General features: G+C 39.6%; 1 protein-coding gene across 1 annotated transcript in view; it reads left to right on the top strand.

Annotated features, from left to right (window-relative positions):
- Positions 1-16,146, top strand: part of ALDH1L2 (aldehyde dehydrogenase 1 family member L2) — a 71,807-nt gene that overhangs the window by 45,774 nt on the left and 9,887 nt on the right. Inside the window, exons 15-21 of the mRNA XM_045466164.1 lie at positions 83-188; positions 8,074-8,161; positions 8,643-8,736; positions 10,580-10,679; positions 11,288-11,386; positions 13,863-14,028; positions 15,764-15,869. Coding sequence (XP_045322120.1) covers positions 83-188; positions 8,074-8,161; positions 8,643-8,736; positions 10,580-10,679; positions 11,288-11,386; positions 13,863-14,028; positions 15,764-15,869 — 759 coding nt within the window. The remainder of the gene's footprint in view (positions 1-82; positions 189-8,073; positions 8,162-8,642; positions 8,737-10,579; positions 10,680-11,287; positions 11,387-13,862; positions 14,029-15,763; positions 15,870-16,146) is intronic.

Genomic DNA, 16,146 nt, shown 5'->3' with positions numbered 1-16,146 from the left:
GACAAGGAGAGCGCCGTGGGTGACTTGGGTGAGTTGTGTTGGTTGGAGACAACTAAGGATGGTCGTCCTTCTACCTCTGCAGGGTCTGTGCCATTATCATCCCCTGGAATTACCCACTGATGATGCTGGCGTGGAAAAGCGCCGCGTGTCTGGCGGCGGGTAACACCCTAGTGCTCAAGCCAGCGCAGGTAAGATGCAAGGAGCCAGGGCACAACCTCCTACTCTCTACTTACTTGAAAACAGAGACACCCATTTATAAACATTATGTCTTTAGACAAAAATGAGATTGTGTATTATGACATCTTCAAAGGCATCATGGCTGGGCATCTTTTCCTATTAGTTAAATCTGCATTTTTGTTTGAAGTTTATTTATTTACTTTGAGAGAGACAGAGACAGCGTGAGTGGCGGAGGGACAGAGAGGGAGAGAGAGAGAATCCCAAGCAGGCTCTGCACTCTCAGTGCAGAGCCGGATGCAGGGCTCGAACCCACAAAACCGCGAGATCATGACCTGACCCAAAACCAAGAGTCGGACACTTAACCGACTGAGCCTCCCACACGCCCCAAATCTTCATGTTTAATGGCTGCCTAATGTAACGCATGGATATCCCACAATTTAAAATTTCCATGGCAAGGGAAGCAGGCATAGGCTTACTCTGTGCAATCCACTGAATTTCTACCAGCCACTCCAATTCTTGCCAAATGCCAAATGCCTAATGATTAGGGAATTATTTAGAGTAACTATAAGACATCCAAAGAAAAGTATTACATAGGCATTTGAATTTTAATTACTAAAAATATTATAAAGATATGGAAGATGAAGGAAAAGGAGGCAAAAGAATGTACATAATCGTGGCAACTGTAAGTATATGCACATTGAATAACAAATAATAAAAAATAATAATTCAAATGATAGAAGTTCTCAGAAAAAATCTTTTAATGCTAGAGTAGCTTTTCAGGGAAAAGAATATGGTAGTGAACTTAATACCTGGCTGAGCATGGCCTGTGTAAAAGTGACCAGTAGGAGACGTTCTGAGGGACACAAGTCACGGAGAAAACTTGGTCACTATTCTAGAAGGATTTACAGTTCATTACCTATTACCTCTCCTTTTATTTCTTCTTTTAGGACTTAAGAAATTACGGTTTCATTTGGCATTACTACTTAGTCATAGTGACCACAGTCATCCTGGTTTTGCTTGTTAGAAACAATTTCATTTCATTTTTATTTTTTTAAATTTTTTTTTAATGTTTATTTATTTTTGAGAGAGAGAGAGACAGCACAAGCAAGGGAGGGGCAGAGAGGGAGACACAGAATCTGAAGCAGGCTCCAGGCTCTGAGCTGTCAGCACAGAGCCCGATGCGGGGCTCGAACCCACAAACCGTGAGGTCATGACCTGAGCCGAAGTCAGATGCTCAACCAACTGAGCCACCCAGGTGCTCCTAATTTCATTTTTAAAAAATGTTTATTTATTGAGGCTCCTGGGTGGCTCAGTCCGTTAAGCCTCCGGCTCACATCATGATCTGGTGGTTTGTGGGTTCGAGCCCTGCATTGGGCTCTGTCAATCTGCTTCAGATTCTGTGTCTCCCCCTCTCTCTGCGCCTCCCCTGTTCACACTCTGTCTTTCTCTGTCTCTCTCTCTCAAAAATGGATAATAAGACATTAAAAATCTTTTTAATTAAAAATATTTTAAAATGTTTATTTTTTAATGTTTATTTATTTTTGAGATCCAAAGCAGGCTCTGTGCCAACAGCAGAGAGCCCAGTATGGGGCTTGAACTCACAAACTGTGAGATTATGACCCAAGCCAAAGTTAGATGCTGAACTGACTGAGCCACTCAGGCACCCATGTTTATTTATTTTTGAAAGAGAGAGAGAGCGAGGGACAGAGAGAGAGGAGAGAAAGAATCCCAAGCAGACTATTAGTGCAGTGTCTATGGCAGGGCTCTAACTCACAATCTTGTGAGATCATGACCTGAGCCAGAATCAAGAGTCAGATGCTTAACTGTCTGAGCCACCCAGGCACCCCAGTTTCATTTAAAAAAATAGGTATACATTTTAAAAAATTTCAAACTAGAAACATACAGAGGTAGGTAATGAAAAGTCTCCCTCCTATTCTTAATCCCCCAGCCAATTTACCTCCTTAGGGGCAACCAATGTCATTAATTGTTATTAGTTTCTTAGGTATTCCATTAGTTTCTTAGGTATTCCCTTAGGAAGGGAATATGGGAAATTGCTAATCAACAGGCACAAAGTTTCAGTTATGCAAGATGAATAAGTCCTAGAGATCTGCTGTGTATCATTTTGTCTACAGTGAACAATAGTGCATGATACACTTAAAATTTGTTAAGAGTGGAGGGGCACCTGAGTGGCTCAGTCGGTTGGGCGGCTGACTTTGGCTCAGGTCATGGTCTCGCAGCTCGTGAGTTCAAGCCCTGTGTCAGGCTCTGTGCTGACAGCTCTGAGGCTGGAGCCTGCTTCCAATTCTGTGTCTCCCTCTCTCTCTGCCCCTCCCCTGCTCGCTCTGTCTCAAAGCTAAATAAACATTAAAAAAAAATTTTTTTTTAATTGTTCAGAGGGTAGATGTTGTATTAAGTGTTCTGACCACAATGCAATACAATAGTAGCATTCTATACATATTTAGCAAAAGAAAAAATCTTCCTTTTTTTGGTACAATTTCCAATGTATAAATAAACCATCTCCCATAATATTCCATTGTATAGTTAAACTATATTTTATTTAACCAATCTGAGTTAATGGATATTTAGATTGTTCTGCCCTTTTGGTATTTTTTTTAATTTTTTTTTAAAGTTTTATTTATTTATTTTGAGAAAGAGACAGCATGAGCAGGGGAGGGGCCGAGAGAGAGAATCCCAAGCAGGTTCTGAGCCATCAGTGTGGAGCCCAAAGCAGGGCTTGATCTCACAAACCATGAGTGAGATCATGACCTGAGCTGAAATCAAGAGTCAGATCCTTAACAGACTGAGCCACTGAGGCGCCCCTGCTCTTTTGGTATTATAAAATGTGATACAGTTATTACCCTTGTAAACACGGCATTATACACGTGTGGAAGCATATTTAAAGGATATGTTTCTGAGAGCCGAATCACTCACAGATACATGTATTTGTGTGGTAGATATGGAAAATGCTTCCATGGAAACGGGACCAATTCCCCAGCTGCTATAGGAGTGCCATTTCCCCCTGCAGCACTACTCATTAAGGAGCAGGAAGCTAGTAGAGTGAAGAGGGACAGATAACCTAGCCTGGGAGCGCTTAATCCTGGCTGCACATAGAATCACCCGGAGTTCTCATTTTATTTATTTATTTTTTTTTTTTTTTTTAATTTTTTTTTTCAATGTTTATTTATTTTTGGGACAGAGAGAGACAGAGCATGAACGGGGGAGGGGCAGAGAGAGAGGGAGACACAGAATCGGAAACAGGCTCCAGGCTCTGGGCCATCAGCCCAGAGCCTGACGCGGGGCTCGAACTCCCGGACCGCGAGATCGTGACCTGGCTGAAGTCGGACGCTTAACCCACTGCGCCACCCAGGCGCCCCAGGAGTTCTCATTTTAAAATACTGATATCTGGGCCGCCTTGGCAGAGTTGCTGATTTAATTGGACTAGTTTGGAGCTGAGGAACTAGTATTGCTTGAAAGCTTCACATTTGTTTCTAAGATGCAGTCAGGGTTGAGAATCACTAAATGGTATCCTATGAGAGTGCTAAATAGTGAAGAATTCCAATGATTATATATAATGTTCAAAAATTATGAACATTCATTGAGGGTATACTAATTGCCAGGCATCTATAAGACAAAGATGCACAAAGTTTCTGTTCCCATGGAGATTACAGTCTGACTCCAACGCAACTTAAAACTTGTGACTGAGTTTACGGGTGCCTGAGTGGCTCAGTCGGTTAAGCGTCCAACTCCTCTGATTTCTGCTCAGGTCATGATCTCACGGTTTGTGGGATTGAGCCCCGCGCTGGGCTCCGTGCTCTCAGTGCAGAGGCTGCTTGGGATCCTCTCTCCCCCTGTCTCTCTGCCTCTCTCTCTCTCAAAAATAAATAATTTTTTTTTAAAAACTTAAAAAAAACCCTGACAGTTAAGTGATTGATGATAATTTTAATCTTGTAAATGAAAGACCCAAAGTTGTTGTTCTGTTATAGATATCTTTTTATTTTTATTTTTTAAGTTTATTTATTTATTCTGAGAGAAAGAGAGAGAGAGACAGGGAGGGGCAGAGAGAGAGAGAGAGAGAGAGAGAGAATCCCAAGCAGGTTCTACACTATCAGCTCAGAGCCTGGTGTGGGGCTCGAATTCATGAACTACAAGATCACCACCCAAGCTGAAGCCAGAGTCAGACACTTAACTGACTGAGCCACCCAAGTGCCCTGATATCTTTTTATTTTATTGTATAATATTACATAATGATAGTATGAAACCATTTCCAGTATTAAGGCCCCTGTGTGAATGTCAGGAGGACTGAATTAGAGGTCTCTCTTTTCCTTTAACCTGAGAGGAAGGTACAGATTCCTGTGGCCTGCTCTGGCCACAGGTCTGACAGATTCCAACCACTTTATTAATGTAATAAGAGCATTAGCAATGACCTACTCTTGCCCAGAACACTGCTAGATGCTTTCCTATACATCATTTAAACCGATAGTCCTGCTGGGAGAACTGAGCAGCCAAATGGAAGAAAGCCAATAGAAATGAAAAGGAAAGAGATAAAGATTAAACCATTTGTTTTATTTTATTTATTAATGATATAAAATCTCTTTGCTCTTACTTAAAAAGAAATACCATTAATCCAGGGTACTTAGTTTTTAAATGTCTTTCTAGTTGTGGTTTCATACAAAGTTATAATAATATACCCTTTGGGCTAGGACCATCTTTAACTGGAGTAGATGTAAATCTACTGTTTCAGATATCTTCTTGATGATTTCAAATGTTTAAGACCAATTTCTCATTGAGTTTAACTAGATGGCCATTTTTTAAACCTCACCAGGTTACTGCAGTGGATATGTTACTAGAAGGAAAGTGTTAGCCCTGCCTTTTGCTTGTTTGCTTGTTGCCTTGGTAGTATTATTATTTATTATGCAGTTTCTTTTTCAGCCACTTGTCCGTTTTATGAAGGCTGGGTTAGTTAAAGTAATAATATATAACAATATATAGTCTGTGAATCCATGTAACCAGGCCAATAAACTTCAACATGTGGCAATATTCTGAAAGCAAATGAGCAAGTGGGGAAATCACTGTCATTCCCTTGCCCTTGTGAACTCCTGATCTTTCCTAGGACAGACCTTTGTGACCCATGACCTTCTGGCCTTCATTCAGACTGAGCGAGAGTATCATGATCCCGCCATATAATAAATGTTAGTTATGTATGACTTACTGCATATCTTTGTCCATTAAATAGAAGCTCTACTATTCTCTTTTCACACCTCCATGGATCTTCTTGCACATTCCATTCATTGGGACTACACTAACAAAGACATAATCAGCACTGGTTTTTAAGTGTGGAAATTATGACTTTCATTTTGCTTCTGAGTTATGTACTGCTGTAATCGATGTTAAAAATGAGATTCTATTATGCCATCTTTGTGTAAAAAAGGAGGGAAAATAAGAAGATACGTATCTGTTCACTTGAACAAAAGAAACATAGGAAGGATACACGGTAGACAAATGAAGTTGATTAGCTACAGGCTATGAGGAGACCGGATGGAAGAGATAGAGGGAAGGGGAGCAGGGAATAACATTTCTCTGACTGTACCTTTTGTATATTCCTCACTTTTGGAACCATATTTCCCATACTCAACAATGACAACAAACAAACCACAAAAGAAAAGAAATATGATCAACCCAGATGGGGCAAAACCCCTAAAATTGAATACAAATAAAAACAAATGCACTAAGCCACATTTCAGAAGAGTAACATGATCCCGTTGAGGGAAGTGAGGAAACATTAATCCAAGTAATTTTTGAGAGACATTGGGACTATGTGCCCTGAGTCTAAAGGCAAAATCACTGTAAATAAGTATTGAACTCTAGTTAGTAGGCTTCTTTTTCATAGGGACATAGCTTAATAATTCTCAAATTGTCCTCTATACATTTAAGGATTGAGCAAATCAGTAAATGTTTTGTAACTATTGGAAGCCATGTTTCTCAGTGTTGGAGAAGAGAGTTACACACGCAAAAAGGGAAAAAGATTGAATGAACCCTGAATATCGGATGGAGGTATTCACAAATTCATATGTTTTATATATTTAGATAGCATGGTAAAGAAATGAATCTGGTATATATGGGGATAGATGATAGATAGGAAGATAGATACAGACACACAGATAGATAGACTTATGTGTGTATGGGCAAACATATAGCTATCCCCCAGCTCTGTCTCCTGAGAAGGCCTAGAAGCAACAACAGTGTCCAGATCTTGGTTTCTAAAATTCTGAATTTTTTTTACTCACAGCCCTTTTGACACCAAATGTGTGGGGTTTTTTCTTCCCCCCCATACCAACCTATTCTTTAACTCCCTAAACACCAGCTAGGTGCTCTACAATTTAAGCCAATTCTGACACTAATTACCTTGAGCTTTAGCACAGACCCCAGAGGTGAAGGGCTCGGTCAGTCTCACAAGACTGCCTCCATTTCAGATGCCAATGTGAGCCCTGGGCCTCCTGTACTTCCGACCAACTGGCTATAATTCAGAGGTTTCCATGACCTCCTCCTCGGGTGTGATTTGCTACAATAGCTGACAGAATTCAGGAAAACACTTTATTTACTATGACTCTATTATAAAGGATCAAAACCAACAGTCAGATGAAAAGGTACATAGGTTGAGGTCTGGAAGGATCATGAGCACAGGAGCTCAGGTTGTGGAGTTCAGGTGCACCACCCTCCCATCACATAGATGCGTTTGCCAACCCAGAAGCTCTCTTGGTGATTGAACTCAACATCCAACCCCACTTACCTTCCCAACGTCAGGGTGAAAGTTCCAATTGTTTAATCATGGCTTTAAATAGTCTTGAAATCTCTTCCTACAATATATTTATTAATTACAAAATATAAATGAGTAACTTACAGTGGTGAAACATAGCAGACCCCCTTTACCAAATCATCAAAGTTAACATTTCCAATATTGGGGCTATTTGATAGCATGTGTCTCCTGAGATGGTGCTCTGAGGACTCAGCATCAGTCCTGTGGTGGTCTTGCCAAAGTTCTTGCACTTGAACAAGTGCACAACCTGAATCGAATCATGAGGAAACAGCAGACAAATCGAGATGAAGGGGCGTTGTCCAAAAATAACTAGGCTGTGCTTATCAAAAATGTTAGGGAAATGAAATATAAAAGAAAACTCAGAAACTCTCCTGGATTAAAGGAGACTACAAACATGGAAAGGCCACGTATGATCTTGGATTTCCTTTTTCTACAATGCGCATTACTGGGACAATTGGTGAAAACAGAATAAGGTCTGTAAATAAGGTTTTCTAATGAGTTGTTAATTTTCTGATTTTGATCATTGTACTGTGGTTATGTAAAAGAACTCTTTGTTTTTAGGAAATGCACACAAAAGTATTTACAGGTGAAGGGCGCCTGGGTGGCTCAGTTGGTTGAGTGTCCGACTTTGGCTCAGGTCATGATCTCCAGGTCTGTGAGTTCAAGCCCTGCGTTGGGCTCTTTGCTGATGGCTTGGAGCCTGCTTCAGATTCTGTGTCTCCTTCTCTCTCTGTCCTTCCCTGATTTGTGCTCTGTCTCTCAAAAATAAATAAATGTAAAAAAAAATAAAAAATAAAAAGTATTTACAGGTGAAGCGGCACGTCTATGTCTTACTCTTACACAGTTCAGAGAAAAATAAAGAGAAAAAGAGGATAAAGCAAATGTAGTAAAATGTTAACATTTGAGAAACCTGGGTGATGGATATATAGGAATTCTTTGTACTGTTTTTGCAACTTTGCTGTAAGTCTGAAGTTATGTCAAAATAAAAGAAAAAATAAAACGACCAGAAAGGAAAAGCAGGATAGTAGTCTAAAGGACAAGACAGGGTCTGAAGAAGGTAATTGTGGTCTGCTTCTGCTCAGGTCACGCCCTTGACTGCTTTGAAGTTTGCTGAGCTCTCCGTGAAAGCAGGCTTTCCCAAGGGGGTAATCAACATCATCCCAGGCTCAGGTAAACCATCAAAGGACTCACTTGGCTGTAAGTAATGAACGGTACAGGAGTAGCTGAGTGACTATTTTCCCTCTAGAGTCTTGTCTTGTAACTACCATATATTAAAGCTAAATACAATTTACCAAATAATTAACTTAAGGATAAATATATTTACCATGTGCTAAAAATCTTAGAGTAGAAATATAATGGTGGGTGAGTAGGGTGGGAGGAGCAGAAATTGAACAACGTTGTAAAACTACCATAAGGTGGCCTGTTTCAATTTTTAAAAATTACCTTGGAAGATGAAAAACCAAGGCTTACCCGTCTTCTGGGGGGCTGATAATTGCATGGAGGACATTATTTAGACTTTTTCAATTTGTAATTAATATAGAAAATGTGAAACTAAGAAAGCTTAGAAATCTACTTCAATGAATTCAAAGTCACTCTCACCGTAAGAACTTGAATAATGTTTTAATTCATGTTTTCCTCCCTGATTCTACAGGTGGCATAGCTGGGCAACGCCTTTCTGAACATCCTGATATCCGTAAACTTGGTTTCACTGGGTCCACTGCTATTGGCAAACAGATCATGAAGAGGTATTGGTTTTAGCGTGTTGATTTACTGCAGATCCTAGTAAACCAGGTTTTTGTTTTTGCTTTTTTTGCTTTTTTTATATAGAATGTGTTTGGAGGGGGTAACCTGGGTGGCACAGTTGGTTAAGCATCTGACTCGATCTCAGCTCAGGTCATGATCTCACGGTTTGTGCGTTCAAGCCCCACATAGGGCTCTGCGCTGATGGTGCAGAGCCTGCTTGGGACTCCGTTTCTCCTTCTCTGCCCCCCTCCCACTTGTGTGCTCTCTCTCTCTCTCTTTTTCTCTCAAAAGTAAATAAATAAGCTTAAAAAAAAAAAAAAAGAATGTGTTTGCAAGGAGAAAATCCACATCAGATTTAGAAGAGAAATCTACTTATCACTGCAGGGTATTGAGATATTTTCATATAATAAAATACTCTCCAAAGCATAAAGCCCATAGTCCATAAAACTAGAGCCATATTGGAATTCTACACCCTACTGGTAGCTATGACAATCCAGAACAAAAAATTTTTGCATACTAAAGCTGTGGCCCAAATTGGTCTTAGAGCATAAGTAAGAAACTGAAGAGACATATAAATGGCAAATATGGATTATTTATAAAATGAATTCCTAAAATGCAGTAACGTTTGTTTTTTAAAAAAATTGCAGGCAATCTAAATGTCCAAAATAAGGCATGGTTAAGGTATGTCAGCGTAGGGATGCCTGGGTGGTTCAGTCGGTTAAGCATGGACTCTTGGTTTCAGCTCAGGTCATGATCCCTGAGTTGTGTTATCAAGCTCCGTGTTGGGCTCTAAGCTGAAGGTGGAGCCTGCTTGGGATTCTTTCTCTCCCCCTCTGCCCCCCTCTCCTCCACTTGCACACACTCTCTCTCTCTCTCTCTCTCTCAAAAAAAAAAAAAAGGATGTCAGTGTAATGGAGGTCCGCACAATCATGTTCATGGAGAATTTTTAATAATATTGAAAAATATTGTTAAAAGGTAAGTAGAAAGAAAAAAGGGAAACTAAGGCATAAAATTGTACATATGGGGTGATCACAACCATTTTAAATAAGGCAAAGGCTGTGGTTGGACACAGACCAAAAATAAGTATGTCAAAATGGTGAAAACATGGATATGAAGCCATGGAATGGAATTTTGTGATTTTTTTTTCTTCTTTCTGAGTTTTTGGGGTATTTTTAAATGTTTTAAATAACAATATTTTTGCAAATGGGGGAAATAAATAATGTACTTCTAAAAATTGATATTTTGTTTCTGTAATGCTTCAGGAATCTGGCTAGAGGTTAAATTCCTTGCCAGGGCTTTATGTAACCAAATTTCTTAAGAATCTAAATTTATCCATGAGGATCTGTAGTTATTGAATCACAGAATTATAAAAGCTTTTTATTATGGAAACTTTCTAATATTTACAAAGCACACAGAATCATGGAATGAACTCCCATGTGCTCATCACTGGGCTTCAACGGCTACCACCCTTCAACCATTTGTGTTTTGTCTTTGAATAAGTTTCTTAATATTTCTGAGGCTCAATTATATTTTCCATGCTAAGTGGTAACTTAGAGTTAGGGGGCGCCTGGGTGGCACAGTCGGTTAAGCGTCCGACTTCAGCCAGGTCACGATCTCGCGGTCCGTGAGTTCGAGCCCCGCGTCAGGCTCTGGGCTGATGGCTCGGAGCCTGGAGCCTGTTTCCGATTCTGTGTCTCCCTCTCTCTCTGTCCCTCCCCCGTTCATGCTCTGTCTCTCTCTGTCCCAAAAATAAATAAACGTTGAAAAAAAAAAAATTAAAAAAAAAAAAAAGAGTTAAAAAGGCCCATGCGAGAGAATGCTCATTTCCCATTTATTTTCCTCTAGCTGTGCTGTGAGCAACCTGAAGAAAGTTTCCCTTGAACTTGGTGGCAAATCCCCACTTATAATATTCAATGACTGTGAACTTGACAAGGCCGTGAGAATGGTAAGAGGGGGACAAATCTCCCTAAATAGGTGCCTACTTCTAAAACATGTCTCATATCCTTTTTTATCAGAAATCTCAAAATGAGATTGGGTTTTGTCTGGTCATCAGTAGAGGCCACTCTCTTAATGCTTAGATTTAGGACTATTTAAATCACTTAATTAAAAAAAATAGTACCTTTACACTTGTATCATTAAGCTGTATTTAAAACTTGGGGGATAAGAGAGTCTTTTCTAAGCATTCATGATTTATACAAACTGATGTCAAGATTTTAAAAGCAAACTCTGGTATACCAGTAGTACATTTAAATGTATCAAATAATATAGATTTTCTTACAACACAAAATTTGTTCTTAGTGGTGTATCCTTACTGTTACACACACTTTTTTTTTTAAGCGCTCCTGGACCAAAAGGGGGAAAGGAGAAACAAAATCCCTAAAATCGTGCTAGATCAAAACTGAGTATCTCTAGACAATTCCCATCATTAGCTAGGCCAAGGCATTGGCTCTGACTTTTGTTTTTTTGCTGTCTTCCAACAACATCGAATTCTCAATGTGTGTGATCTTATGACAATCTGAAGTACTGTTAATATTTTCTCTTCTGTTGCTGAAGGGCATGGGAGCAGTATTTTTCAACAAAGGAGAGAACTGTATTGCAGCCGGGCGCTTGTTTGTGGAAGAAGCCATCCACGATGAATTTGTGACAAGAGTGGTAAGACATCTTCCAATTTGCTTTATAGAAACTGCTTTTTACCTGAAAAGTACTTCTGGCGATATTGATGAATTTTTAGGTGGGATACTGGTACTGTGCCATATTTTAAATGACAGAGTCCTTACCTTTTAGAGCTACTTTCTGACGTATTTACAGAGGAAATTGCATGATGTGTAGACTTTGCTTCAAAGTAACCCAGGAGGATAGGGGTACCTGGCTGGCTCAGTCTGTTAAGCGTCTGACTTTGGCTCGGGTCATGATCTTGTGGTTCATGGGTTTGAGCCCCACGTCGGGCTCTGTGCTGACAGCTGGAGGCTGAAGCCTGCTTTGGATTCTGTGTCTCCCTCTCTCTCTGCCCCTCTCCCACTCCCACTCTCTCTCTCAAAAAGAAATAAACATTAAAAAAGAATTAAAAAAAAAAAAACCCAGGAGGGGAAGAGGTGAGTAAGGGAACAAATTGGCCAAGAGTTGGTAATTGTTGAAGCTGGATGATGGGTAAATGGGGTGTCATGTTATTGTCTACTTTTTTATATATTTGCAGTTTCTCATAGTAAAAAGGTATAGGTCTCTATAAAAAAAAAAAAAAACCTTAAAAGTTTTTATTATCTATACCTTGCTCTACATTTATAGTAAATTATATCCTTGAGACTAATGGGAAATATACTCCTAGATTTTTGTAAATTCCTAAGTTGACTAAAGAGATATACTACTGGATCCTTGCAAATCGTCAGTGCACTGTTAATCAGACAGCCAATCATTTCCTCCACTAAAATGTATAGATAAATACATACATGCATACATACATATATACATACACACCTCTTATAGATTGGTCATGATTTTATAAACATAAGACCAAAAGAAGCCATTTGTAGAACTATTAACACGAATTGTGTGGCTAAAATAAACTAAACTATAATACAGTATGCCATTATTATGGTAACAGTAATCATGAATTTGTTTGTATTTGAAAAACCAGCACCCAGCTTCTTTTTTTGTAGGGTCAATTCCCTCTCCCCATTCCCAAGAAGAAAAGACATTCTTTCTTCATGAGAATAGAAAACAAGAAGACCAGGAGTGCATGAGTGGTTCAGCCAGTCAAGCATCTGACTCTTGATTTCGGCTCAGGTCATGACCCGAGGGTCATGGAATCGAGCCCCATGTCAGGCTCTGCGCTGACATCATTGTGCCTGCTTGGGGTTCTCTCTCACTCTCTCCCTCTCTCTGTCCCTCCCCTGCTTGTGCTCTCTGTTTCTCTCACTCACAAAATAAATAAATAAACATAAAAATAGTTAAAAAAAAAAAAAAAAAGAAAAGAAAATAAGAAGACCTATGGAGGGCAGTGGCTACCCTCCTGAGCACCCCTGTAATTCAGTTTTGCGCCACGGTAAAATAAAAGTTACAGAACTTTGGCAATTAGTTGACATTTCAAATGCTGAGACCAGAAATGTCAAGAGTCTACCTTATCAGCCCATCAATAAACATGTTTTGTACACATGAATCTGTATTCATTCACTCATTCAGCAACTATTTCTTGAGCACTTACTGAGAGATTCTTGCCAGGCCTAAATTCAAATTCAGGGCCCTATTGGGTCATGGTAACTCTCATTCTTTCTTCTTACTGGAAATGGACTTAACATTAGAAAATGCAGGGGCCCCTGGGTGGCTCAGTTGGTAAAGCATCTGACTTTGGCTCAGGTTATGATCTCACAGTTCATGAGTACGAGCCCCACATGGGGCTCTCTGATGTCAGCATGGAGCCTGCTTTGTATCCTCTGCCCCCTTCTCTCTCTGCCCCTCCCCCACTCTCTCTCTCTTAAAAATAAATAAACATTAAAAATAAATAAATAAATAAGAAAATGCAAAAGTAGGTTAAGGTAAGTGAGGTGCATGGGAAACGATTACAAAGACATGCCTCTGATGAACATTGCACAACAAAGATAGCTTTTTATCAGAACATTCTAGCAATTCCTCTGCCATGGCTATACCATGAAAATGTCTCAAGGGCAGTCTGCCACATTTGGTGGGGAGAAAAAAAGATAGCAACGTGGCCATTGCTATGGCCAGAAATTCTTCTGTCCTGAAGAGTAAAAGTGTGCTGTGTTAACAAAAATTCCAGAACATCAGGTCTGCTATTCTAATGGATTAACACTCAGGATAATTTGAATATAACATACATACATAGCTTATAGTCTGTTAGAACTTAGTGGTTAACAGCTTGGGCTTTCAAGTCAGGAAAACTCTACTATATTTAGTGGTTGTGTGTCTTAAATCACTTACCCTGTCTAAGCCTCAGTTTCTTCATCTGTAAGATGGAAATAATGAATACCCACCTCCAGTGCTTCCGTGAAGACTAAAAGACAACACATCTTTTGACAGCTTAGTACAACAGCCACCGCACGGTAGAAGCTGAGCTGAGGGTATCCATTATTATTATTAACAGTCAATTGTGTTTTGTGAACTGGGTGACAAACAGGTGGAAGAAATTAAAAAGATGAAAATTGGTGATCCACTTGACAGATCTACCGATCACGGGCCCCAAAATCATAAGGCCCATCTGGAAAAGCTTCTGCAATACTGTGAAGCTGGAGTGAAAGAGGGGGCCACCTTGGTGTACGGGGGAAGACAAGTTCAAAGGCCAGGTAAGACCACCTCCGCAGGAGGCATACTGGGATTGTGCTCCAACACCTTACTCTGCAAATTGATCATTAGCAGGGGAAAAGGTAACATTTGTCTATGTTTCCTGTATGAACCAAAGGTCTTGGTACACTGAGTAGCTGATAAGGGAGACTTTTTTTTTTTTTTTAACAGAAGAGTGCCTGCTAATTAACATAGAAAAAAAATGATAGAAAAATCACCACTTTGTACCCCTAATTGAGTGAAATGGTTGATGAGGCAGTTATCATCAAGGGAGGCTAAAGTTATCAGGAGAGAGGTTGATGGGGGGAGCTGAGTACATACAAGGTCTCAGTTTCTCACCCAGGATGGCTTGCCAGTCTCAAGGAGAAAAATACAATTTTATGATGGAGAGGTCAAGCTGTCACCAGCTGGGAGCCCCTGGTCATTCTTAGCAACAGTGAAAGCAGAACATCCAGGTCTGATGTGTCTCCTATGGGATACAACAGGTACCACACAGCATCACCTCTGCAGTGTTCTTGCCGAAAATGTTTAACCTGAATCTAATTGTGAATTTAGGTCACACTTTCCATTTACGAGAAATAAAGGGGATCGAGGAACAATTAATTGCTTTTAAATTTTTTTTTAGCATCTATTTATTTTTGAGAGACAGAGACAGAGCATGTGTAGGGGAGGGGCAGAGAGAGAGATAGAATCTGAAGCAGGCTCCAGGCTCTGAGCTGTCAGCACAGAGCCCAACACAGGGCTCCAACCTACACACCATGAGATCATGACCTGAGCCAAAGTCGGCCACTTAACTGACTGAGCCACCCAAGCGCCTGGATCAAGGAACAAATTAAATATCATCCCAAGGAAACAAAGGCAAATCTAAATGCAACATATCCTGCAGGACAACTGACTCCATCTGTTTAACAAGTCAATGGCATGAAAAATAAGGGGTGAAAGGTTCTAGATGAAAGGACACTTAAGAGATCTAACAAGTGAATGCAATGTGTAGAACTTATTTGAAGCCTGAATCAAACAAATCAACTGTAAGAAAGATACTTTTGAGAAAAAAACATTTGAAATAGAAATCATGAAGAAGGAATTAGCACTAATTTTGTTAGATGTGATAATGTATTGTGGGAAGTTAAAAAAAATACTTAATTTTTTCGGGGCATCTGGGTGGCTCAGTTGGTTAAGCATTGACTTTGACTCAGGTCATGATCTCACGGTTTGTGAGTTAGAGCCCCGCGTTGGGCTCTGTGCTGTCAGCTCGGAACCTGGAGCCTGCTTCAGATTCTGTCTCTCTCTCTGCCCTTCCCCTGCTCGCACTCTCTCTCTCTCTCTCTCTCTCTCTCAAAAATAAATAAAACATTAAAAAAAAATTTTTTTTAATCCTTATTTTTTTACAGATTTGTACTGAAATTCTTGGAGGTGAAAGTTGTGATCTCTGGAATTTGCTTTCAATTATTCCAGCAAGGAAATGAAATGAATCAAAGATAACAAAATAGGAGAAAATATTTATTTTACAATTCACTATACTACTTTCTCTACTTTGACATATGTTTGAAATTTTTGCTAAGAAACAGATTAAAAAATAAGAATCTAGGAATGCTAATGCCAAGTAGGAAAATGAAAGTTGTCTTGGTTTTATTGACCCCGAAGGGAAGAAAAAAATTATAATGTAATTAAATGGGCAAACTGTTAATTAAAAATTAATTACCGTATAATTGATGATCTTTTCTATTTTTCAAATAGGCTTTTTTATGGAACCAACTGTGTTCACAGATGTGGAAGACCACATGTATCTTGCCAAAGAGGAATCATTTGGGCCCATAATGGTCATTTCTAAGTTCCAAAATGGGTATGTTTTTCAGGCACGATCTAACAGGTTTTGAGTAGATAAGTGTTTTTTAATCCACCATTGTGCTGTATACAGGCCATAAAGTCAGTGAACATGTAATTCTCAATTATATGGCAATAACTGACTTAACTAATTAGAAGAGAAGGGTAACCGATGTAGGTCGTTATATATTTTTGCTTCCTAGCTTAAATTAATGGCTGACGGTATGGAACTTTAGCTGACTAAATCTTAGTTTGTGTTCAACCAATATTCACAACGTCTCTGGAACAAGAGGAAT

Source organism: Leopardus geoffroyi, chromosome B4 (genome assembly GCF_018350155.1).
Source record: "Leopardus geoffroyi isolate Oge1 chromosome B4, O.geoffroyi_Oge1_pat1.0, whole genome shotgun sequence".
Classification (NCBI taxonomy): Eukaryota; Metazoa; Chordata; class Mammalia; order Carnivora; family Felidae; genus Leopardus; species Leopardus geoffroyi.
Note: the sequence above shows the minus strand (reverse complement) of the source record. Positions and strands in the feature narration are given on the sequence as shown.